The sequence below is a fragment of the Silurus meridionalis genome, chromosome 18, assembly GCF_014805685.1.
Source record: "Silurus meridionalis isolate SWU-2019-XX chromosome 18, ASM1480568v1, whole genome shotgun sequence".
Taxonomy (NCBI): domain Eukaryota; kingdom Metazoa; phylum Chordata; class Actinopteri; order Siluriformes; family Siluridae; genus Silurus; species Silurus meridionalis.
In genome coordinates, this window is record NC_060901.1 from 8383729 (window position 1) to 8408810 (window position 25082).

General features: G+C 39.7%; 1 protein-coding gene across 4 annotated transcripts in view; it reads left to right on the forward strand.

Annotated features, from left to right (window-relative positions):
* lmo3 (LIM domain only 3) overlaps positions 1-25082 on the forward strand; it is a 37870-nt gene that overhangs the window by 6455 nt on the left and 6333 nt on the right. For all 4 annotated transcript variants that reach the window (XM_046874018.1, XM_046874020.1, XM_046874019.1 and 1 more), the window contains exons 2-3: positions 22-235; positions 23014-23139. In XM_046874018.1, coding sequence (XP_046729974.1) covers positions 30-235; positions 23014-23139 — 332 coding nt within the window. In that variant the 5' untranslated portion in view covers positions 22-29. The remainder of the gene's footprint in view (positions 1-21; positions 236-23013; positions 23140-25082) is intronic.

The following is a 25082-nucleotide window of genomic DNA, read 5'->3' on the forward strand; positions in this document are numbered from 1 at the left end:
TGTTCTTATTTTTCTCGGCAGGTATACAAATGCTTTCCGTCCAGCCGGACACCAAGCCAAAGGGCTGTGCCGGCTGCAACCGGAAGATCAAGGACCGCTACCTGCTGAAGGCCTTGGACAAATACTGGCACGAGGACTGCCTAAAGTGTGCATGCTGTGACTGCCGCCTCGGAGAGGTGGGCTCCACACTGTATACCAAGGCCAACCTTATCCTGTGCCGGCGGGACTACCTCCGGTAAGACCTTCCATCAAGCTCAAAACAACTAGCAAACTGATAAAAGTAGCATCCACTGGCCTACTGAATTTTATGGGCAAATCATTTATTTCTCCCAGAGTTTAGATTTAGATATAGTCTCATCAAAGACATAATATACACAACCTAAACAATACAGAAATGAAGGTCTACCTTGGACAAATTTCTTTATCGTTTATAGTGGGACTTGAAGTTTTTACTTGATTAATGTCTGAAATCCATCTTAAAGCCACACTGGTCCTCATGGCTGCATTGACCATGTTACAAAAGCAGCCTTCTTGGTCCTTCTTCTAAACACAGCATTAAAGCAAATGTCTAAAAGCCTTGTTTACTATCCACATTGAGATTCTGAGTATTCTCCCGTGCCTTTACATATGCCGTTTTCTTAATCGGAAAAGACTGATCTTTATGAGCCAATAAACCGCTAGCGTTTCTCCTTCGGGTTCGGAAGGAATTCACTTGTTGGATCCAATTAGTGTGCTGGACCACAGAGACCGGAGCATTGAATTTAAGACCACCCCAGATCCTGCTCATTTTCCTCTCACGAAAAGAAGGCTGAGTGTCCAGTCTAGCGAGCACTACTGTGCTTTTCACACCATTGTACCACTCAAGACTGACATGCTTTCATTTGTTTGCACACTTTTCATTATAGTTTGGCTTAGCTGTATGCACATGGAGGTGGTCTAGCAACCGCACTGACGCTGGCTCGATTTTTGGTTCCAATGCAACTATCCGGGAATGTAATTAACCTTTTAGAATGTTTAAGCAGTTTACATTGATCTAAATACGGCAAGTGTCCATAAAATCCCCCCGAAAACGAACTGACTACGTTTAAAACACCAGGAAAATGTGAAAAGTATTCTAAACAAAAGCTGGAACTACACGTTGTGAAAAACAATTGTGCAAATTCCCACTTGTAGATTTGTTTTTGAGATTTAGGACATTACATTTTATTGACAGTAATATTTATGATGATTACGAGCAGGAAATGCCACCCCTTTGTGTTCTTTCTGGTTACAGATAGTGTTTGCTCCTTTTTAAGACTTCCTCTCACCATTGTCCTTTTTAACACGAGTGCAGGCAAAAAGACAGACTTGCATGACTCGTCTCTAGTTGCTCATAATGTGTCTTTTTAAGAGGCATGTGCCATTTTTAAGCTCCCCATGCCGCTTCAGGAATGCAGGTCTGAGCCACTACAGCTGTTCGGTACTTTGCAAAGGCACAGTTCATTTAATTTTTGCAGAAGGGATGAGAGTCTCCATTAGGCGTGACACAGATGGACAGACTTTTGTGGAGATGAGATGGATATGCGGCCAGAGGGCTGAGGCTATGCTCAGATTACTTTCCTACAGTAAGCCTCATTTGGTGCATCCTCTTAAAGCGCATCTCCGTTCATGACAACATGCGGATGTGCTGTAAAACAACAGTTTAGGAAGACATTTTTTTAGAGCCATGCATAAAGGCATTGCTTGCCGTTTTATTTTTTATTTTTATCTTTGATGGAGTATAAAATCGAATGCTCTGGCAATACATTTGAGCAGATATAACACACAAGGGCAACAAGCAGTTTATGTTAAAAGCGATGCATTATAAAGTGAAGTTCATTCTCTGTGTGGTTGTGCAGTGTTTTTTATTTTTTATAAAGTAATTGCCTGAGATCTTTTTATTCTTGTCAGCATTTGGGAGGATATAGGCACTGCTTGCTTGCTTCTTCTTTTTCTTCTCAATCATCAAAAGTTCAAGGTGACTGAATTGATTTTTTCTGTAGCTATCACACGACTTTCCTGTCTGTCCCTGCTGCTTGGCATCTGCTCGCTGGCTCTTACTGAATAGCCGAGGCCTTGTTCCTCACATCGCGTTTGCAGCCCCGCTAACACGAACCGCTCTCCATTTCCGAGATAATCAGTGGCCACTCTTACAAATGCACTACCTCTCGGCACCTGTTCATTCCCTTATTTATTTTCTTAGGCAAGCACTGCAGTTTGTCACACAGATAAAGAGAGACTCGATTCCCCTCACCCATCTCTCTATTTGTTCCATTTCACTTTTCTATTTAAAGTGAATTATGCTTGGATTTATTATACATGGCCACCCAACCCCCATCACACAGAATCAATCCAGTCCTGTTTAGCAGTGTGGCATGTTATTAAGGCTGACATAACCAGGGTTAATAGAATTCTTCAGGGGTCTACAACCATGAGCGACCAAGAGCAATGTGGTCCCACCAGCTGAGAAATAATCCCTATCACAACACGCACAGAAAAAATAAATTAAATAAGAACAAAGGAAAGGTTTGTTTTCCAGTGACTGATTTCACTGGCTGTTTACTTTTCATTTGGTCAGATGATGTCATTACTTTTTTAATTTATTTTTTTATAACAGCAGAATGACACGATTATATGTTAACATGCTAATGTTAAATCTGTTCTATAGTAAAAACTCGTTCACAGGCTCGATCCTGCAACAATTAAATGGTAATAATAATTGACATCTGTTTTTGCTATTTAATGCATTATTATTGGTAAAGGGAAGAGTTCTGTGCGGAGACGTTTATTTAAAATTTATGAAACGAGTCCCCAGTGTCCGTGCTTTGTAACTTTGAAACGGTCTTGTTTCTTGGTAAAGTGCCAAGCTGCAGGGGTATAAGAGAAATTAAACACTCCAGCAATCATGCCCTGTTGTAGTTTATTACTTATATATCAGATGGAAGAAGGGGCATTCTTTTAGAAAAAATGAGAAGCAGAAAACATTAAGTCGACACATACCGCAGACACATTATCAACCCGATCTATATTTGGAACACAGACATTTAAAGGGTGATTTACTGATACCTGCCTTGATTTTTGTACTGTGCTCAAAGTATGGATATATGGTGTCGGCCCATTCTATCACCAAAACGATTCTTTTGATACTGCGCCGGTGTCTCCATTAACGATTGCATAACGGCAATAAGCGCGTTTATAGCACCGCTTTTGCATTTCAGAGCAAAGTGCGATAAGGTTAAAAAGCCCAGACAAAAAAGGGAGAGACACATTTAAGTTGGGAAAGTGGCGGAAATAAACTGCTGCAGCCCACAGAGTAGCAGCCACAGACATGGAAGCAATCCGCCAAGGCCAGGATGCAAGCAGGAGGGGGGGGAAGCTGTTAGGCATCAGTTAATGGAAAACTGTAAATTTCAGGCATCCATTTTAAAGACAGCACAGGGGGACCACTTATTTATTTATCTATCTATTCATTCATTTTTTTTTTTTTTTTAAATCCAACTTCAATTTTCCTCTACAGTGGTTTTACTAAGATTGTAAATGCAAGCAAACTCACAGAAGTCATCAACATGACTGGATTTATTACCATTTTGGAAAGCAGGCTATCAGTGAAAGATAACCAACATGTGTTGCTCGGTTTAGTTGTAATAACTTCTAGTCTTCCTTGCTGGACCACATCCACCGTGTCTTCTATAAACTCATGGAAATGAACCCTGAAAATGTATCTCAGACTTTTTTCCCCATATTTACATCTGCCATATCGTAGGCAGTGCAGAATTCATGTGCATTGAAGACCGTGCTACAAGCCTTGTACAAAAGATCAACAAAGTGTGGCAGGCTTGCCTTATCTGGATAAAGTTGGGAATGGGAGGAAGTCGTCTTGAATACCTTTTACATATGTTTGGGTAATGTTTATCTTGTTTTATTTTGGGCTATTTCAGCATTAATGGTATGATGCATCTCTTTAAAACCACATCATATGTTCAGTGTGGGGGGAAAAATGACTAAATATAATCAATACCTCAATTTGATATATTTTGTCTAAGCTGTAAATCTTTAGTCATCAACGCAAAAGAATGACTGGTGCATTTGGACCAAAATTATGGTTTTTCTGTACTCTGACATCTTTATTTAATAACAACATGGAAAGAAAATGTTTAAGTATGACACTTTCACCTCAAGTGATAAAACATGGACTGATGGATGGATGAGGCTAAGATCTAAATATTAACTTTCCCACTGTAAAATGTCAGATTTTTTTTCTTTAGAAGTTTAGGCTGTACGTGTATAAGGTAGGATGGGCTTCATTCTGCAAAAGAGAAGGATATGTCAGTTCAGGAAAAACTGTACTTTCAGAATTATATATAGTAGAAAATGTCAAACTTCCTGGACTGCCACACACACACACACACACACACACACACACACACACTTCTTTTATGGCGTAGGTGTTCATTTGAGTTTTTATAATCAGAATCTGTTTAGCTTTTTTTTTTTTCTTTTTTCTAGTGCAACTGGGAGGTATTTAGGACCCATAAAGTTTCAAATAGCACATTTTCGCCTGTGATGAATGAATCGCTATAATAATGCATGTCAGCTCATTAGTAGTTTGCTGATGACACGGTGCAACTTTGTCATCTGAGAAAGGTTAGCTGGTCTCTCCATTGGGGATTGGAGCAGTGCTCTTCCTCTGAGACTAGCTGAAAGATTGAGGCCAGCTCTCCTGCTAATGACCAGTGCATATGGACTTTTCTCTCTGTACTCCACCGGTGTAAAGCATCAAGCATGACTCCTTGGTCAGCTTCTTTTTCTAAACAATCTGGCCACCTTTTATAAAAAAAAAAAAAAAAAAAAAAATACAAATACAAAAGAAAAAATACAAAACAAAAAACAAGCCGTGTGTGTGTGTGTGTGTGTGTGTGTGTGTGTGTGTGTGTGTGTGTGTGTGTAAGTATATTATATACACTAGTTCATGGATGAACATGTACAGACAGGTGATACATGAAAGGAAAACTTAAATAAAGTAAATAAAGTGTGTTAGCAAAGTATTGGGCTCTCAGAAAATCACCCATGCACCATTGCAAAGATTCTACAAGTCTCCAGAAGTATACTGACATTTTTTGAAAAATATACTAATTTCCTTACTTGGGAATTTGATAATGCTGGATACCAAAGTGCTCTGCTAAAACATCTCAGCGAAAATGCTCTATTGTGATTAAATCAATTAATCGGCAGGCCCAAATTTGAGTCTATATCTGATTTTTAATTGGTATATGACTAGATGTGGTCATCCGTATTCACAAATTATGATTTATCTATATATTTATATTTAGGTTCATTGTTTTGTATTTGAAGGTGAATTTTTATTTTATACTCTGTTGTCTTTAGACCCTTTTTCAAGTAGCATTTTTTTATTAATTTTTTTGGTTTGGCTTTTAAATGCTGTTTAGGTATAGGTATTACATTTATTATTAAAGATAATCATCTGCAATAACAAGAGGCATGTTGCAGCAATTTATTCATTAATTCTTGCTCTTAGGTGATCGAAATACCAGTTGATAAAATACACAAGTTGTTGATGCAGTTAGATTAGTCCCTGTGTGTGTGTGTGTGTGTGTGTGTGTGTGTGTGTGTGTGTGTGTGTGTGTGTTATATATATATATATATATATATATATATATATATATATATATATATATATATATATATATATATATATATATACACTGTTTTTACTTCCATACTGAATTCTGAAGTAGACTAGCAAAAGACATCAAGCTAATGAGTTTTCCTTTATTAAACTCTCTAAGAATAATAATTAAGTTCTTTGTGTTAAAACACTTTTTAGCCCCTCTATATATAATGCATAAAGAGCTCTAAATAGCATTTAACAGTTTTTACAAGTTTGTTAAACATTTCAGTGACTCTGAGACTTTCGGGATGTCATTTTGTGTTGTATAACTTTTAATAAATATATAATTATTATAAAATGTGCATGCTCCAGTTCTAGCAAATAATGTGGGTTGTTATACTTGTGCATCTGTAATGTTACGATCATATAAATATAACCCGGGGTGAAGGCTGCAGTAGCGAACAGGCGGAATAAAACAGTGCTTTTGCTCTTTTGACAGAGGCCGATGTTGTGTATTTATACTAAATGCATGGCTATTTCCTTCTCATACAGACCTCATTAATGCAAGTTTGGATGAATAGATGTCACCTCCTCATTAATGAATCTCAGAGCTGCTTCAAGATCGGATTTTGAACAAGTAATGTTTGCAACACACAATAGCTGATTGTACCTCTGTATACATACTTTCACAATCTCCCCGCCACCAAAATACATTTGTTAACCCAAACCATGAAACCTACATTTATAAATGGTTATAACAGCCTATTATTATTGCTATCAAATTATTCATTTGACCTGAGGTAATCAATGTTAATTGTTTTGTAAATATTCACAGGACAGGATTAGTAATAAAGGTTGCAGAGTACCGCACATGCCATTACAAGGAATACGTGATTCAAGGGATGATTTATAGCACATTATTAGAGCGTTATAAGAGTATCAGAATTGATAAAAATACAAGGACTCATTACCAACTTAAAAAGACTATATAGCAGTGTTATATATGCAACATGTATATGCGATGAAGTGCATATATGCGACAAGGAACGTGTTCCAGAGTGTGTCTGACCCCCTGTTCTGACATGTGCACCACTGAAGTGTGGTCTAATATTTAAGCTCCAAGTCATATTAGACATCATTCAGTTTGTATTTTAAAATGTTCATTAAATTACCATTTGCACAGCACAAACTTATAAGGTCTTGATTTCCAAAGAAGTTGTTTCAATGACTCTTAAGAGGCAAATCCCTTTGGAGAGCATTCTCCATTAGGAGCTGCCTTTAGTCCAGCGATATCAAGCACTTGAGATGTGGATACAGCCTCAGATAACCTTGTCTCTCTGCGGTACTTGTTACAATGGAGCGTTCTGTGCGTACAAAAGAACCTCTTCTGGTCAAGATTTAAATGGGCCTGCAGCAACCGCCTCTTCTCGTTCTCGTCTCATTAGATAGTACCTTCTGTCCCTTACTACTGAGCCCATGTTCTCACTAGTACCCCTAAGGGCCCATGTGGATGCAGGTTTTTTTTTAGCAGCCTTGTTTATGTCATCATGGTGTTAACAACAGCCAATTTGTGTTGTCCTTTAAGGGTAGCTGGCATTTACAAAAATGATGAACACATTCCTTGAGAGAAAATGGGACACTTGTGTTTTTCACAGCAAAGAGGCTGATTTTAGTAAACTAATTCACTCAGGCCAATGATGAGGTGAGATTTATATAAAGGGGAGCCATCTTTCTATGGGCTTGAGGAATAGCGTTAAAAAAAGGAATGCCATTTCTGGGCACCTACCAATAGAAATAAATACTGGGGTCTGAATATAGAAATGATGTGGGCAGTAGTTATAAAGGCTAGGCAAAAAAATAATAAAAAATGTTTTAAAAGGAGAGGCACGGACTTCATTATGCAAAACGATGTTAATTTATATGTTGTAATTCATGAGTGGTGTGGAATCTAATCTGGATAACCTGCATTGCAGTACTGATTATTGTGTAATCTCACCATTATTACTTAGTGGATTGACAAATCTGCCAAAGTCTTTGCAGGTAGAGCAGTTCAGTGTATGGGAATTGGAGGATGGGGAGAGAATTAGTATGGATTTGAATAGGGTATAGGACATACCTGAATTGTCAGGATTGTTCAGTACTCAGATGTTCAGCTGCACAGAGAACAATCTTGCTAAAAAGGCAATGTTAGATGACATCAATGAGTGCATATGTAATTAAAAGATGACATTTTAAGATGCATGCAAAGAGAAATCATAAATTTCAAAAGTGATTAGTCAAGAGCCTTTTGATTCTGGTTTCTGCGCTCATCGCCGACTGTATTTGTTCCCTGCGGTTTGTCGTATGATTCCTGCCCCTGGAGATTCTCAGGCCGGCCTGCGAGCTGCAACGGCCTCTCCATTGCCACAAGGTGAACTATTCCCTACTGTGTGTTATTATTAATAACTGTCAGCCAGAGGGGGTCACCCACGACAACTCATTGAAAAGAACCCAGGGTGAGGCAAGTAGGCCGCAGCTGGGTGCCTTGTAAAACAATACCCCCCTACTCCTCCTTTTCCTACCCCATATCCCCAGACGTTCAGTGCTTAAGGCAGGAATAATGCATGGGGGCGATTGGGGACCAGCACACGGCCATGTTTGCAGCCGTGAAAAATTAAGATGTCACCACCTGGCCCTGTTAAGCATACCTTTTGCCAGTGCACTGGTACTATCATTAGAAAAGAGCAGGGCAATGGCAATGTCTTTTCTTATTGTTTTTGTCCTATTTTCAATCTTTTGTTTTAAAGTTTACTCTGTTAAAATTAAATATAAAAAAGGGGCATTTAGAATAGCACCTAGGGCTATTAAATAGGCAAATGGCATTCAGTGTAAGGTGGTGATTTAAAAAAAAAAATTCAATAATAATTTTTTATTAAGTTACTCACCCTTTTTTTGCTGTCCGTTTTTACAGTAAAAATTCCAAATCCACATTTTAAGATATTTAGCAATCCTAAATCAAAGTGTATGTGTGTATATATACATATTACACACACATTTAAAAAAAATATATTTCATTACTGATGGTTGTACTTGCATGTACATTTTGAAAGAGGAAGAGACTAGGTAGCTACAGCAATTTATTCATTCTTGCATCCCCTCTTGTGTACTTTCTCTTTGAATGCATTACAAATCCTGGTTTAATTTTCTCAGCAAAAGCACATAGACATCCAGCTACATCACTGCAATCTCTTCAAATGAAATTGGTTTCAGAGGGGTCAGAGTTCAGCAAGTCAGTCTGTGTTATGATTTCCATCTAATCTGGGAGAGGAATATAAAAGGATAATCTTCCTTACCTTTTCCAGCCATGGTTACATTCTCATGGCAGGCTAGTGGAGCCATCGAAAAGTGGTGATGTTGTGATGGTGGGGAGTGGAAGGAGGGGGGGGCATACTTTTTTTTTCTCTTCCAATTTGTTTTGTGGATTTATGGGAAGCGAAATGTCGGACGGCTCTGACTGTGCCATGCGTGGACAGACTCCATGAGTCTGTGGCTAGATTAAATGTCAACTTTGACCCTGCTGTTGATCAGAAAGGGCCACCCAGGGGCTGGAGATGGGGTTGATTTGGTCTGGAGAAGGAAAACAGAGTGGCTTTAGATTTATTGCTGAGGACTGCTGCTGTTGCACTGAATTCCCTCACTAGCACATTTTTCATCGCATTATGATGGCAGGCAAATATCCACCAATGAACCTTTCTGATTTCGAAATTAAAACAACTTAAAAATAAATTTGATTTAAAAACTTTTTTGGCTTTTCCATTTTTTCCTTCATTTCAGAATTATTTTTATAGTTGTTCTGTGTCATTTAGCTCCATTTTAAATGTAAGGACTTGTAAGGATTTTTTTTTTGTCATTCAGAGCATATGTTGTCCTCGTATTACACAGACCAAGAGTTCATAAAAATGACTATATGCTTAGAAATGGCAAGGTGTGGAGGAAAGATATCAGTTTGGCTTCTTCGCAGTGAGCTAGAACGGTCCCAACTACGGCATGGTAAATGCGTACCAGCAGCATTGTAGCAGAAGAGCACAGTCAGACACCTGCTGAGTGCAATATTATCTTTTATCATCCCAGCAGTGGGAGAGACTGTTTGTCCGCAGCTTACGGCTCCTTGTTGTTTTTGTCGTATCGATTCCTGCCATTATGTTGCCATTACTTTCTATGTAGTGATGCAATTCTCTAAGGTTTGATTTGTATTGACAGAGCAGAAGCCTGTGAACAAGAGCAGAGTTATTAAATATATTCATTACCTCCTCGTGTATGGCATTTGCCACTTGCCGCAGCTTATAATGCACCCAGTTGTTGGCACTGCCTGGTTTTATGTACTGTATGTGTTCACAGTGTGCCTGAAATCTCGCAGGTGATAGTAATTACATTGTTAGGATTCTGGAGCTTCCTTGTTTATATTTTAGGATATTTCCAAGGCAGTCTAGCAAACTTCCGACAGTAAATCTAAGTAATATTTTTGGTAGTTGTCATAGCAATAGGAATACTGATATCAAGATGTGACAATTTCACATTTTATGAAGAATACACTTCATTTTTCCCTTAAATTTTTTTCCCACCCGGTGTACAGACATTAATTTTTCGGAAACTGCCGAAATCTTAATGAGGAAATTAAATCAAGCACCTGCTGACTGCACTCAGAGGGGTGATCATGATGGCTCTCAAACAGTCTACCTTTTTTTTTTAAACAGACATCCTTTTTTTGCCCTCCAAACCATTTGATATACTTACTCCACCGAGATTAACCTTTATGCCCCACACTGACTTCAAAGATGGTGGACAGCCTTCTGGGAAAGGGGTGTCTGAGCTTGCAGAATTCTCAGATTCCCTTTACGAGGAGTGCTAATCTGTGAGAACTGTCTATAATTTGCAATCTTCTTTGTCTTTTTAATTAAACTTGAGCCCAGTTTGGGGGTTGTTTGACCTTTTCTTTGTGTGGACTGCTGCAGGTCATTTCTTTGCATATATTATCAGCAGTTCGTGCCTCGTTGTTTAAATACTACGTTTTCCGGATTCCAAGCACAGACTCAGAAGAATCCCTAGATCTCCTCTAAAGTGTTTTGAATAATAAATCAGCACAAATTGTGAGTGAATGGTACCACAAATATTTGTACATTTTTGCTATAAAGTCCCATTTTGCCTTTCTTAGAGATCATCCACATTTCAGTTTTATGATGTGTACACTGTCATAGATGCAGCTTCAGGGGTCTTCTACCTTGCACATGCAAATTGAAGATCAGTGGCGGTTAATTCAAAGGCTGTTGGAGCCTCAACTAGCTTTGGAGGGGGGTAGCGGTGATGAGGCGCTGTTGCATATTTGGCTGGCATCTCTCCTCTGCCGGCATGTGAGAGTGTGATAACCAGCCTTGCCGTTTGACACGTGCAGACATGCAGCCCCCCCGCTGCCTCCAGAACTTTGGCAGACACTGATCGGCTTTTGTTTCTGGACTCTGAGGTTTGGAATCCTACCACTAGCCTGGCTTCAAGACTGCAGTGCCATCCAGAAAGCTTCAGCTTAGCCTCCAACTGGCACTATCATCCAAAACCTGGTGCCTCTCACCTGAGATAAAGCAACACAAGCACCCAAGGAAATGCTCAGGGGGTGTGGTGCCGTACTCATAAAGGAAAGACCTTCCTTAGAGGTTTGTGCAAGGAACAAAAGCTCAGTCTAACTGCCTTCTGGCTTCCTGGTTTGCCCTTTGGGCAAGCAGTATGTGAGAGCATAAGTCAGGCTTTGGGATTTAGGTCATATCAGCACAAAGAACACCTGCTTTCTTCAAAAGACAGTTATTATAGATAGCTAATGGAGCATTTTTTATTATTCTACTGCAAGTTAAGCATTGTTGTAGCTCAGTGCTCAGAATTAGAATAAAATGGTTTGCTTGGCCAGTATTATAATATGAGCGGCACAGTGGTGTAGCATTTAGCTTTGCAACAAGACAACAACTCAGATCTTTTGGTTTAATCCATATAGTCACTTACTTTTTGTGTGGAATCTCGCATATTCTCTCCATGTCTATATGGGCTTTCATCATTTTCCCTTAATGTATGTGTTCTTCATTCCTGTGATTGACTGGAATCCCCTTCAAAGTGTGTTCCCATGCTTCCACAAGAATCAAACTTACCTGGAGAACTTCACCATTGCTGACCATATTGCGCATGAAAATTAATTACCAAATCAACTCCTACCCTTTTTTCAGAAGAAATGCCTTTCAGCCTTGATGTGATATTACTGTCATGTCACACACTCTTGCTAGGCTACCCCATCTGGTATGCCTGGTATAAGCAGGTCCAGTTTTATGCATGACTTAATCAAGTACACTTCCCTTACTAATGAATCTGGAATTCCGAATCGATAAGCTTCACTGCATTTATCTGGTATGAATGGCAGTTTGATGCAATCCATCAATGCTCCGCTACCAATTAGCCTATGCTACAAGAGAGGGCTGTCCTGCCTCCTGTGGCCTCGCCCCTTCTTAACCAACCTTTTATGGAAATAAACTGAGGTGGATTGAAAAGGCCTTCACTTTTTTTGTTTGCTGGGAGAGAAACCTTCAGATGGTGATCGGTCCATGTCAGGCCCATTTTATGAGAGCTTGATTTGGATAGGGACTGAAGGGCAGCCTTCCCCCTCCCTAAACTGAACCCCTGAGTGACTTCTCAATTAGTGTGCGGCCTAGCGGAACTGCGAGACATTGCTAGATGCTCCAAGCAGCGTCCACCCCTGAGATCTCCTTCAACCACGTGGTCAAGGTTATTTTACTGTGGATCTAGCATCAGTACACATGCTTATATTGAGTCGAACCTGGCTGTAGAGATAAAAGCTGCTCTCTTTTTTTATATATAATATATATATACGTGTGTGTATGTGTCTGTGGGTTATAGTTGTTAGAAATTCACAAGGCAAAAAGAAACCTAGTAAGACTCATCTGGATTATCAAATCTTTATGAATGATTTTGATGTTTTGAACCAGTACAATTCTGCCTTGTTCTATTAAGTGCACAATATACATGGAGGAATCTGAAGACAACCTGCCTAAGTGAGCCCCATCTAGTCCAGTCACTCAGCTGTACTTTTTGTAAAATGAGATGTAAATGCAGCCATTTTAACAGCTTGATTTATTCATGAGCGAGCCAAAAGAGAGAGAGGAATGCAAATGAGTCGCTCTGGCTTTGCCCTTGGCCCGGGTGCAGCCACAAACAAGCCCGTCTCACTGAAGGAATTAACAGCTTTATTACATTACCTGACAGTATGGGCTGCACATGACAGCCAGCACGGCTTCCTGTGCGAATGCTGATGTCATCATACTGAGCTATGTGTTGCTTGGTTAGCATGTGCAGCGCAGGGTGAATGTCAGAATTCCCTTTTAGTTAGTGTTGCTTATTACAATTTTCGCGAGGTGAGCACTGTATTGTCATTCCGCGGGCAACTTTTTTTTTTTTTTTCTTCTCGCTATCCAAACTCTTTCCATAAATTAATTCCGCTTGTTTAACAGACATTCTTTGGCACACTTTACAGACCTTTCCAGCAACTACTCAATCCAAGTTTAAAACTTCCAACATGGAACGTGCCTTCGGTCTTAGCATGAGCACACAAAACCATGCTAGCTTGGCTTATTAAATTGTGCTTTTGTGAATTGTGTGAATGTCTGTGTGTATGGCAGATTGTGATTGATTTAGATCCAGGATATACTTCCATCTCATGCCCAGTGTTTCTGGGATAAGCTCTGGATCCATTACTTAACATATATAAATGGCAATTTATATATTTACAATCTCTTTGAAAATAATTTCTCCTTTTTCTTTTTTTCTTTATTTTACAGTTGTTTTTTCTTTATATATACTCTTCTCACTGGATTTTCATCTCTAATTTCTTTCCACTTTAAGTAATTTACAGTATTTATTCTCTCCTCTATTCCACCCTCACATTTAGAGCTGCTAGACTGTGGGCTGTTGTGGGGGAGGGCAGTGCTGTGTAGCTGTAAGTAATCAATGCAGTCCTCAAATCACATCCTGCCTCTTCATTAAATACCTATCTGAGTGTGGGGAAATAAGGGCAGCGGATTAATCCAGGTGTGTGCGTGTGAGAGAGAAGGAGAGAGAGCTAGCTGAGGCAGATGCTGGTGGTTGTGTATTGATTGTGCTGAATCTCTGCCGCTTTTCCATACAGTTTTAATCTCTCTGAAATGCTAAAGAGGCAATCAAAAAGAATCACCAGCATGTGCGTTCACGGGGCACGTGTGCATCAGGCCGGTGATTTCTCAGCTCGGCTCATCTGCAGTGGGCCTGCACACCCCACACACACCAGCCAGCAGACGTCCTGGTAACACAGGAGTTGTCGTACTGCAGCTGAGCTACACAATGGCCACCATTTGTGGGAATACGAGCTATAAGGATAAAGCTACTGCTATTCAGTGATGTTTCAACTAAAGATTCATACTTTAATCCAGTCTAGTTCTGTTCAACATCCCTATCTAAATATGACACATTTAATCTTCAGTCACCTCCAAGTAATAGTTTGTATTAGTGTGTAAGCGCATAATTCATAAAAGCCTTTGTCTGTAATTATTTTAAGTTGAAAGAAGTTTCTTTGCTGAAAGGGAAAAGGTATGCCATAATGAAACAGCTAAGCTTTTTTCTTCTTCTGTCAGAATTACCCCAGTGCTGCTCGTGCTCACATTCTAACAGCTCCAGATATTTGGATTTGATCAGGCCTAAGGCTTTTGTGTGCTCTCATTAAAATAATTGGCTGCTCTTGGTCCATTCATTAGAGACTCCTCTATTGTTAGGCATGGGTAGCGAGATCATTTGCCCTGATTCTTTCCTCCCTGCCACACATTGGAATAATAAAGAGACATCACACTCGGGGAAGTGGAGCCGCTGCACTCTGTAACGCATTACTCTGATACCCATATGTCCCTGGCACAAAGCAGAGCAGGCTTTTGATACCGAAAGGGGGTGCGGATAATTAATTAGATTTTTTCAAATGACTGAGGGAGGGAAAATCGTATTGATCATGAGTTCATTTGGCTTTATCTTTATTCAACTAATTACTTTTAGTCTGGAGAACATTAAGGTGGATTTTCATTTTAACCAACAGTGGGAATTTTTCACAGAGAGGGAAAAAAATCCCCATCTGTATTTTAGAAGTGATTAAAACATTTCAATCATTATTTCTACAAAAAGTCCTGTCACGCTGATTGTGCGGAGCCATTTGAAACTTTCATCTAATTAAAAACCTATATTAAGTATTTTTTTTTTTTTACTTCTTTTGTTTGTAAGATTAAAAAGAAGGAAGTTAATCAGGTAGGGTTTGAAGTAATTTTTTGCTGACATTTTTCCCAACTATAGTCTCCGTGATAGCGTTCGGGTGATGAGGTTTGTTCAAGCAGTTCTAATTACATTAATTCCACATTTCCCTTTTTTTGTATAACACAATTGCACTGCTCATTGCAGTTTATTCAAAACATGTTAATAGAGATGGACAGGTTTGCAAGGTTTTTTTTAATGCTATTTTAAAGCTTTTCTGCTCTAAAGGAAGTTTGTACACCGATCTGTTGAAGAAGGTAGAATGTATTAGCACATCAGTGTGCTCTGAAATATTTAGCATTTCAGTCATGACTGAAAAAACTGCACTGCATTTAATATGGTTCAATTATTCTATCTATATTTCTGATAAAATGTTTACCTACCATACAAAGTCGAAAACCATAACCTTTCCTGTCTTTTAAATCGAATTGAGAAAAGTAAGTAAATAATAATAATAAAAAACATCTAACACAAAAGAGATGTTCTATTCATGTTCTGTTTCTAAGGTACCTTCTAATTGCTGTGTTTGTGCTGGCTTGGGGGTGGGGGGGTTAGTCTTGACCACCATTAACCTCTCTGCTACAATTTACTTTTCAAGTCTAGGCATTAAGGCTCATTCTTGCAAATGTGTGTTCTTCACTTCCTGTAATTAAATAGAGCTTTTCACATGTAATCTGTAAATGCAGAGAGGTCAAAATGAGCACTTGTATTCACCATTAGTTGAATCTGAAATAAAGGGACAATTACTGAATCATGTTTTTCTTCAGCGCTAAACTGTCATGATTGAAGGGTCAGCGTTTCAGCCGATGGTTCAAGGGTAGGACTGCATTGTTTTCTTTTTTGGCCTTGACAGCACATAATAAAATGGCGCTTTTGCGATGAGCCATTTGATGTTTTAGCGTGTATGCTCAAAAGAGAAGCTCCTTTTTCAACTTCTTAAGTGTAGCTTAGCATGTGCATAACAAATACTCAGAGGAAATTAAATTCCCAAGCAACGCTTCAATAAGAACACTGGGAACATTTTGAAGGTTACAAAGCATTTTGGAGCATTCAGCAGAATCTGAAAACAGTGTTTCCAGAACGTTCACTAATTTCCCATCATAGTCTGCGTACGTATTTAACACAAGATAAATAAAAGTTAAAAGAATTCACAGGCTCCGACTGTATTTAATTTGGTACACATTCTTATTGCTATTACGACTTGTAATATAAGAATTCAAACTGAGAGGTCCGTTTGCCCAATATGTATTTATTACATTACTCAGTTCAGCCAGCTGAAATGTATCTGATTCCTCTATGGACAAAATACTCACAGAGCACAATAATAAATTGTATTTTTGTTTAAAGGCTTGCTCGCATATTACTGAGATCCCAATGCTGGAAATTAAAATGTCATGTTTAACAATATGCGATGCAGATATATCTGGTATTGCCTCGATTCTCCACACGTGCAGCAAAACACGTCTGTTTTTTGACCTGGACACCTCCTGAACAATAGCCACTGTATCCATTTGGAAGCTCTTCACAACCGCATTGTCCCTCTCAATCATTTCGCTTCGAACAGCTAAAGATCACACCACCAGTGTTTCCATTAAAAAATGCTTCTAAATGGTTTTCGAGAATCAGTCGACTGGATGCATTATGTTTTTGGATGGTCCCCCTTTAGTTGAGATTAGCTTAATTAGCTGTGAAGAGCACTGACTCGTGGGACCACGTGTGTTTGGTGCAGATAATTGCAGGCCTAGTGTGGTGCACCCTGGCACTCAGCTTGTGACTGCAGGTGGGTTGGCACTATCGAAGTGCACATCTGGGCCCTGCGGGGGTTCAAAACTTTCATTACACCCTCTTCAAAATGCCTTCCCAGTCCCCACACAGAGCTGCCAAATTTCAGTGCTGAAAGGCCTTTGGTTGTATTTAGCAAGGGTGTAATTATTTTTTCTTTGTTTCACTGTGATTTTCTGTTGAAAAGAATCACAAAATGGAAGCCATGTACAGTGGTGTTTTGATTCCGGCAGCGCCTGCACACTCAAATGCAAATGTTTTTTTTTTTTTGTTCCTTTGCAGGCAATTTAAGCCACTGTCTTATCTGTTATTTGCTCATCTACGTAATCTTACTCATAAGGTAGTCATTTGCTGAATTTGTTGTATTCTTACAAAACTGTTTACAAAGAATTATCTTGTAGCAGCAAACAGAACCAATAACCTTTGCTGTCAGGAAACAATTACCCTCTTTAAGAAGCATGCTTCTCCATAATAAATGTCTTGGCTAACAGGACTACTGTCTCAATACTGTCTATTAAAGAAAAATAAAGAAATAAAGGATGTGAAGCCTCATCTGTGGGAGAATCTCATGAGATACTCAGAAGTCTGAAACAGTATTTCTTGGTGATTAGTTCAGATCCCTGCATCAGCCTGAGCGGACTGGCATTTGGGCGGAAAGCTGGCTAGAGTGCAGCAGCAACAGGAAGGGAAGAGAAGAGAGGCGCATAATTCATCATTAGGATATCAGAGTCCAGGTGCAGATTAGAAGTGATCCAGCCAGCAGCCAGGCAAAGCAGGGCACTCAAGGAGGAAAATCTTATCCCACAGCCAATTCCCAGAGCATGGCTGCCCTTAATTGAAATAATTTTGCCCCAAGAGTTGTTTAATCTTTGGAAATCGCACACACAGGAGGGTATAAATTGAAGAAAGCAGACGTCTGATCGCATTGCCGGCCTTGTCCACTCTCCATCAGCCAACCCGCCCATCTGCTTTCCCTTTCCCTGCTCTCACACGCCGACTCTCTTCTCTTCCTAAAACGTGACGTCTTAAAGCTTACACCAGCGCGAGCCACGCAGTCTGTGCCGCATGCTGGCATGGGGCGCCTGCTGCTCGAGACGCAACAAATCATTTGTCTGTTATTAACCCTGAGCCTGTAATTATGCAGATTGCCATAGATTTTCCCTGGGTGCCGGGAAGTGAGATCCAGGGGTTGCTCTCAGCGTGGCAGGCGGACGAGAGAACGGCCGTGCATTACTGAACTTGCCACATTCATCATGTTGACTGATGGCACGCGGAGCTGGTCCCTGGGTCCCGGTGGTTAATGTAGTGGGTAATTAACTGTCATTTGCCTGGTAATAGGCCGATGATCAATGGTTTGTGAGGAAACAAATTCTAATTCGGCAGCTGATGAATGCACGCCGAGGCCAGAGCAATTGAAATGGCGGGGGTGGCAGAGGGGAAGGGGAGGAAGGAGAAAGAGGGAGCCGCTGTCAGAATTTCAAATGGCTCTGGAGGTGGCGGTGTTATCGTGCTCTCTCTCTCTCTCTTTTTTTTCACTTTAAAGGGAAAAACTAATGATTGACCCTGAAAGAAAGTATGCTTAATTTGCTGCCCTTGATGTTTATAGAATACGTAAATGGTTGAAGCGAAGAAAAATACATGGAATAAACTCATAAAGGGGCTTTGAGCCTTTTTTTGCTTTTCCTTTAGTCAGTTTCTGCATATGATGATAGTAAAATGTTCTCATTTGAGTGTGACAGCAAGTAAATTATATGAATTGTACAACTTGGTGAGCATGTTGAGGTGACGTTTCTTGTGCTTTTTCCAACAGGCCGTTGTCTAATCATTACAGGCGAGCTGAGTAGCTGGGTTTCGCTCCTGCACCCACTGGGCTAAAGCCTTGTGGAATAATTTAATTGGTATCTGTTTTCCTCTCATCAAATAGATACCATTCAGCCATGAAGTACTGCTGCGCACCTTTTCTCTCCAATAAGGTGCTGCTGAAATTTATGGCACTCTGAATTCTAATTTCTTGTTTCCTCTTTCAGCCTTTTTAAAGATATATGCTGTATTTGTCAAGCTTTGAGTTTGAGCGAAAGTGAATTCCTCTGTAGCTGGCTTGCCACAAGGCTCCTGACCAGACACAAGAGTTAACTGTGCCTCAAGCTAATCCACCCACCATAAAAAAAAAAAAAAAAGAGGCTGTGTACCTTATCATCCAGTGTTGATGTGTGCATATCTAGGTGTATACTCTACTCCTCTTAGAGACCACATTTGGAGAACATGTGCCCTTTGAATTCATTACTAGCCAAGCACACTTAATTTGCTGCCTCCCCAGAGAACCATTAGCGTCTGTGGCATCAACCTGACTGAGCAAGGAAAGACAAGTGGCAGGTAGGGCTTCATCTATCGCCTCTTCCCTCCTCCTTCCTCTCCTGCTTGGCATGGGCTCAGGTCCTCCTCAGGAGATTTCAACATTTGGTACGCCATCACCATCTGTAACTCTAACCACCAGCCCTAAACTTTTGATGATGCATGTTAGATAATGTTCGGCATTCACCATGTTTTAGCAATGTATGGTTCATTTTTACAATTAAACCTGTGGTTTGGTCGAACCAATGGCCATGGCACATGATAAAATAACTCACAAGCCACATTTCATGCAACTATTTATCCCTATAATATTCTGTGATTAATATGAATGATTTCTCCCAACCAGCTGCAGCCAGTCAGTATTAACCAATGTCTTACATTTTAATGTCTTACAGAACAAGGAAAGAAGAGTTTTATTTAGGACATGTGCCTCCTCCTTTATTCATAAGCCATTTGAAACTCTGTCTCTTGTTCCTTAGTTTGACAACTTGAGTGCAAACAAAATTACAAAAGTGCTTTTCACTTGAATACAACTTGAGAAATATATTCCCAACAAACCTGTGCTCAATTTCCACTCATTGTTCCTTAAGCATCAATGTAAAGGAACTTTTATGGACTTTAATTGCTTATAAGATCAAACCGCTGCATTTTCTTTGTACTGTTTTAGTGTGTGTTATGGGACATGGATGTTTTCACTGTTTGTAGGTAGTATATTGAATACGGTTTAGCCCTAAGTAAGCTTTCAGAAGATGAAATGGGCCACAACTATTCACAATTATGTGTCAATTTGTCTTCAGATTTTTTTCTTAAGCTGATTTTTTTTACAGAACAGCCTAAGAGTGCAAACATGAAGAAACTTGAACAGGATCCTAAAATGCTGTTGGTAGCTAAGCTTCAACAAATGGCTAACACATCATTTAGAAACATTACTGCTGTTATGCTATGATTTTTCTTTTGCTTCACTAAGACTGTCAGGAGAGTTGGGATACAAGTACAGGTTTAGTAAAAGATCTAAGAGGTGAAGTAAAGGACCCGAGACTATATAGAACGAACAAAATCAAAACACTATTTAAAAACAAATTGGTTTATCACGCACCAAAAAAAGCAAGACGTGAAAATTTTCCTGGTTACTTAAAGGTGTTTGGACTCTCATGCCTGTGTTCAGTGTTGGATAACATTTAGAGAATTCTTTAATGAGAAACAAATGCCTTAAAAAAAAATCTGAAATAATACACCCTGCCATTTGGTCATAATCTGTGGCTAAAAAGTCAAACTGAAGATGCGCAATTTATTCTCTTTGGTTTGACGAAACACTATTTTTTAAATTACATTTAAGACACCCTAATTAACTTATTTTAAAGAATAATCCTCTGTAGACCCTAAAATAAACTTGCATATTTTTGTTTTTACACACACACATCTTTATTAAAGTGGGGATTTGGCTGTATAATTGGCCATTTATCAGGTCAGTTCAGTTGTGTTCTAAGCTTTATTATAACATTATAACTAGGGTTATTTTTGCTGAGTGAGTCTGTCTAGCTATGTGTAAAAGTTATCCTGAAATCCACTAGCAGTCCTTAAGGGCAACAGTGTACAGAGTAAGCAGTTGTGTTCCAGCTCATGCAGGGCATTCAGGATCCAGACCTTTCTATTGGTTGTTCTATGAGCATCTAAGCTTTGACAAGTTTTCTGCAAAATATGGCAGTAAATACAGAACTATAATGGACATGGCATTCTGTCATATGCTTTTTTTTCTGTCATAGTGTCCTTGGGTGCAGGAGTCCCAGAGTGTGTGTTATCTAATGGCCTGTTAGCCGGTTGGTCCAGGGATTGTGCTGTAGCAATTCTTCTGAGGGATATCACCTGTGCACCTGTGGAAAAGCACATCATGCTCTGATTATTTGTTGAAATGCACTATAGGTTTGGACAGTGCCAAAGCATGAATTTGCCAGGTTCACATGAAGCACTTTTATTGTGAGATGTGCACAGCTGCAGTCAAATTCAGAGTTATTGGCATCTTTCAAAAGAGTGGGGATTTATTAAATTAAAATTAATTGTATAAGATTAAACAAAAAAACAAAAAATGTTTAAGACCCTTTTAAGTGGGGTTTTTTTTTCTGCTCTCAATTCTTACCTGGGAACCCGAGGTGTGAGCGGGAAATAAAACCTGTCTTATCGCAAACTACAATTATTCTGTGTAATTTTCATTCATAAACACAGTATATGGTGGTATTGCACTAACATATATTATGTGCTAAGATTGAAATTTAGTGGTTCCACATGCTCAAGCACAAAGTGACCTTTCATTCCATCTTTAACCGTGCATCTGCTATTTTGCCATCACCGCCGCACACTGTTATTCTAGCTTGTCAAACAGCAGCCCAGCTGTTGATTTCCTATATTCATACCGCTGTTCTCTTTTGGGGTGAAGCTGAGAGACAGCAGGCAGATAAAGGCAGGTTTATTCCTCACTTAGTGGGACAAGCAAAGCTTTTTGTATTTGGAAAGCCCACAGCTCTGCACCCACTCACTCAAATGAAAATAGCGTGACAAGTCCATTTAAAAGCACGGGCCACTTTAAATTTGCAAGAGATGGGAAGTCGAAGAAGACAGATTGTGTAAGTGGGGGAGAAAAAAATGCAGTGCCATTTTGATTCGACCTGACAACAAAAAAAGATGGAGGCGTCACTTTTTCATATGGGCATCGTCTGTCATTCATCAGGTGAAACTTGAGGTTTTCTCCGCCTTAAACAAAACGGGGTTTAATTTTAATATTTTCATGAACTCATCCATGCATATGTCTAACTGCATTTCCATAAAGGTACATCCCGTTGCTTACATGGTTCTTTGAGGATGCGTTTTTATCACACCATAAATCCACAGTGCAAATTTACATTCATATTTAGCGTTTTCAAATCCAAGGCTTCTCACAAGGACAGATGCATCATTTCATCTATTTCATATTAAGCCCTTCTGGCATTTAGGTAGAAATAAGTAGGATGCAAAAGATAAAACAAACATGGATATAATTAGACCGCTGATAATGAGATATGTCCTTGTTTCAATCATTTTGCCACTGAGCTAACAGCTAAAGTCACCTTTTGCTCTCCTGCAGTGAGCTTGACCGCTACAGACGATCCCCCTGTGTGTCGAGGGTATCCCTTAATTCTGTAGGTATTCGTAAGCGCGCAGTCTTTACTGTGTGCTTTGCCTGTGGGGAACATGCTTTTTTTTCCCGAAGGTTAATAAACAACCCCGCATATCGCAGGCCTGGAGATCATTTATCAGATTGCGATCTCTTACAGGCTCTGAGAGTGGCATGCAGTTTTATCATTTTAACAACGACGGCTAAAAGTGCCTGGAGAAGCCTGCCTAATAGGTTATTTTGTTATATGATTTTGTTATCAGATCGCTCCCTCTCTTTTTCTTCCCCCTTTTTACTCTGACTAGGTTGCAGCACAGTCACAGCTATGAATCCCTAATGAATCATTTCTCTCTACTTCTCTCTCCCTATTTCTTTCTTTCTTTTTTTCTTTCTTTCTATCTCTCTCTCTGTTCTAAGAACACCCTCTCAATATCTTCCCTGGGCAAGTCCCTGCTCTGCCTCTGTGGTGCTAACCTTGTCGAGTACGTGTCAGCAGCACTAGTCATCGCCATGATATTTTCAGTGCACTTGAACTGTCTCTTGTGCCTTTAGGGCACCTTCGAAGCCATTATTATTATGATTGTTTAACCCATCACACTGAAACGTAATGAGGAGCTATGGGGAAAAGAGCCAAACCAAAGAAGCAACCCTGTGCAAACTATTGCATTGCGCTATTGAACCTTGACTATGTAGTGATTAGCTTTCAAAATATTCAATTCTTCCCTTGTTTTGGCAGGTTGTTTGGCGTGACAGGGAACTGTGCAGCCTGCAGCAAGCTCATCCCAGCCTTCGAGATGGTCATGAGAGCCAAGGAGAATGTCTATCACCTGGACTGCTTTGCCTGTCAACTTTGTAACCAGCGGTGAGTGTTGCCTGTCTGTCTCTCCCCAACATGCAAGTTTTGACCAGATCCACTGTGTTTGCTGACATTTTCCATCAAACCCTGAAACTCGAAGGCATCTGTGTTTATGATAAGCTGTGACAAGTAAAGACTCACTTGGATATAGCCATCAGTTTCTTTTTTACATACTAGTCATCAGCATCTTTTGCCGTCATAAACACCGATCTCACAGACAGAACATATACGATACGCAAATCTCACAAACAGACCATATTCACAAGGATCTAATGGAAGGATAATAGGATCTAATGGACAGTTATTAAGTCTTCAGCAGTTTTCATAAATAAATCAATGACAAAATTGTATTGGTAAAGTGATTGTATGTTGCTTGTGGTGTGTGTATGTGTATGTGTATGAATGTACTCTTTGATTGACTAGCATCCACTCCAAAGGGCATTCCCACCTTGTCTTTAGTGTTCCCATGATAGACTTTGTAGTTCTGACAGATCTCTGTAATGACCCCGATCAAGATTAAATAGTTACTGAATATGAATGAAGGATCAAATACCAAAATAAGGAGATAAAACACCCTGTTAATGTTCTCTGGTACCGTAGAACCGACTTGTACACAGTCATTAAGTAATAAAACATCTATGCACTACAGAAACATTAGTCGTATGGTTTAAATCCTGTTATCTAATTTGCACCGAAAATTCCCCTCACAAGTGAGTCATGTGAATGACTAGCCGTACTGAGCAAGCAGCACATTTCACAGACACCTACAGGGGACAGACGTGGTGTAAACAATGACAGAGGGATATAACACCACAACTTTGTTCTCACTAAAAACAACACTTTAAATCGGCCATGTGGGAGCATTGTGGATATCTAAAAATGATCAGGGTGTCATCCAAATGAATGATCTCCAATTTGCCAACAAATGTGCGTTTTGTAATTGTCATGAAATCAAGTTTTTCTTAGTTATTTACTTAATGGTGTCATCAAACTCTTGCATCCCTTGCTGGTATTTGAGTTTAAATTACCCCATACACTCATTTTGGCTTTTCCTAATTATTTTTTTATGATCATTTCTTGATAAAATAAATGTCGGTGTGAGGCCAATCTTACTGTTCACTATGGGAAAACTGCAAGCATCAATCTCCTTTATACTTGGAAGACTCAGTGGAGCAGATACCGCTGTCTGTTTCTCCGTTTTTCTCTTTCACACACACACACACACACACACACACACACACACACACTTAGAACAGTGCACATCAGAAGGGCAGATTGCAGGTTCTGGTTACGCACAATTAGCACCAGGTTATTGTCTTGCCACTTCACTTGTCTGCACGAGACACACTCCCCTAATGCAAGGAGTCAGCTAATCTTCATCAGTGAGGGCCTGGCCTGGTCTGCTGGTCTTCCCGGCATTAAACCCCATTTAGAACCAGGCAAATCTTTCTTTTTACATTAGGCCAGCCAATCAAGTGTTTAATAAAATCGACGTCAGGAATGCACACTCACTGCTGCAGCCTCTCTATGCTGCCACGCCTGCCCATCACAATCTCACCCGCCCTCACAAGAAGATTTATGGCGTGGTGTCTGCACTAATTGCTGCTGTTTCTCACCCGGAGCCTAGACTTTTCCAGCAGTGTCTTGACACTTTGAGACATGGGTGTTTTATAAGATTTTTTTTTATTTATTTATTTTTAATAGGAGGGTCTGGGTGTCACAGTGGTACTTCGAATATGTTAGTATTTGAGAAGGGACTAAAGTATGGTTGACTCCACAAGTCTAAAACTACTGATATAAAAAAATCATGACTGACAATTAAACACTAGGTAAAAATGCGCCTGCAAAGATACACAAGTACTCGCCTTTTCCCGATTGAAAGTTTACAATTCCTATTTAGCGGTCAGCACATTGCATATTAGAAACAATTTGTGAGTTGACAACATCAA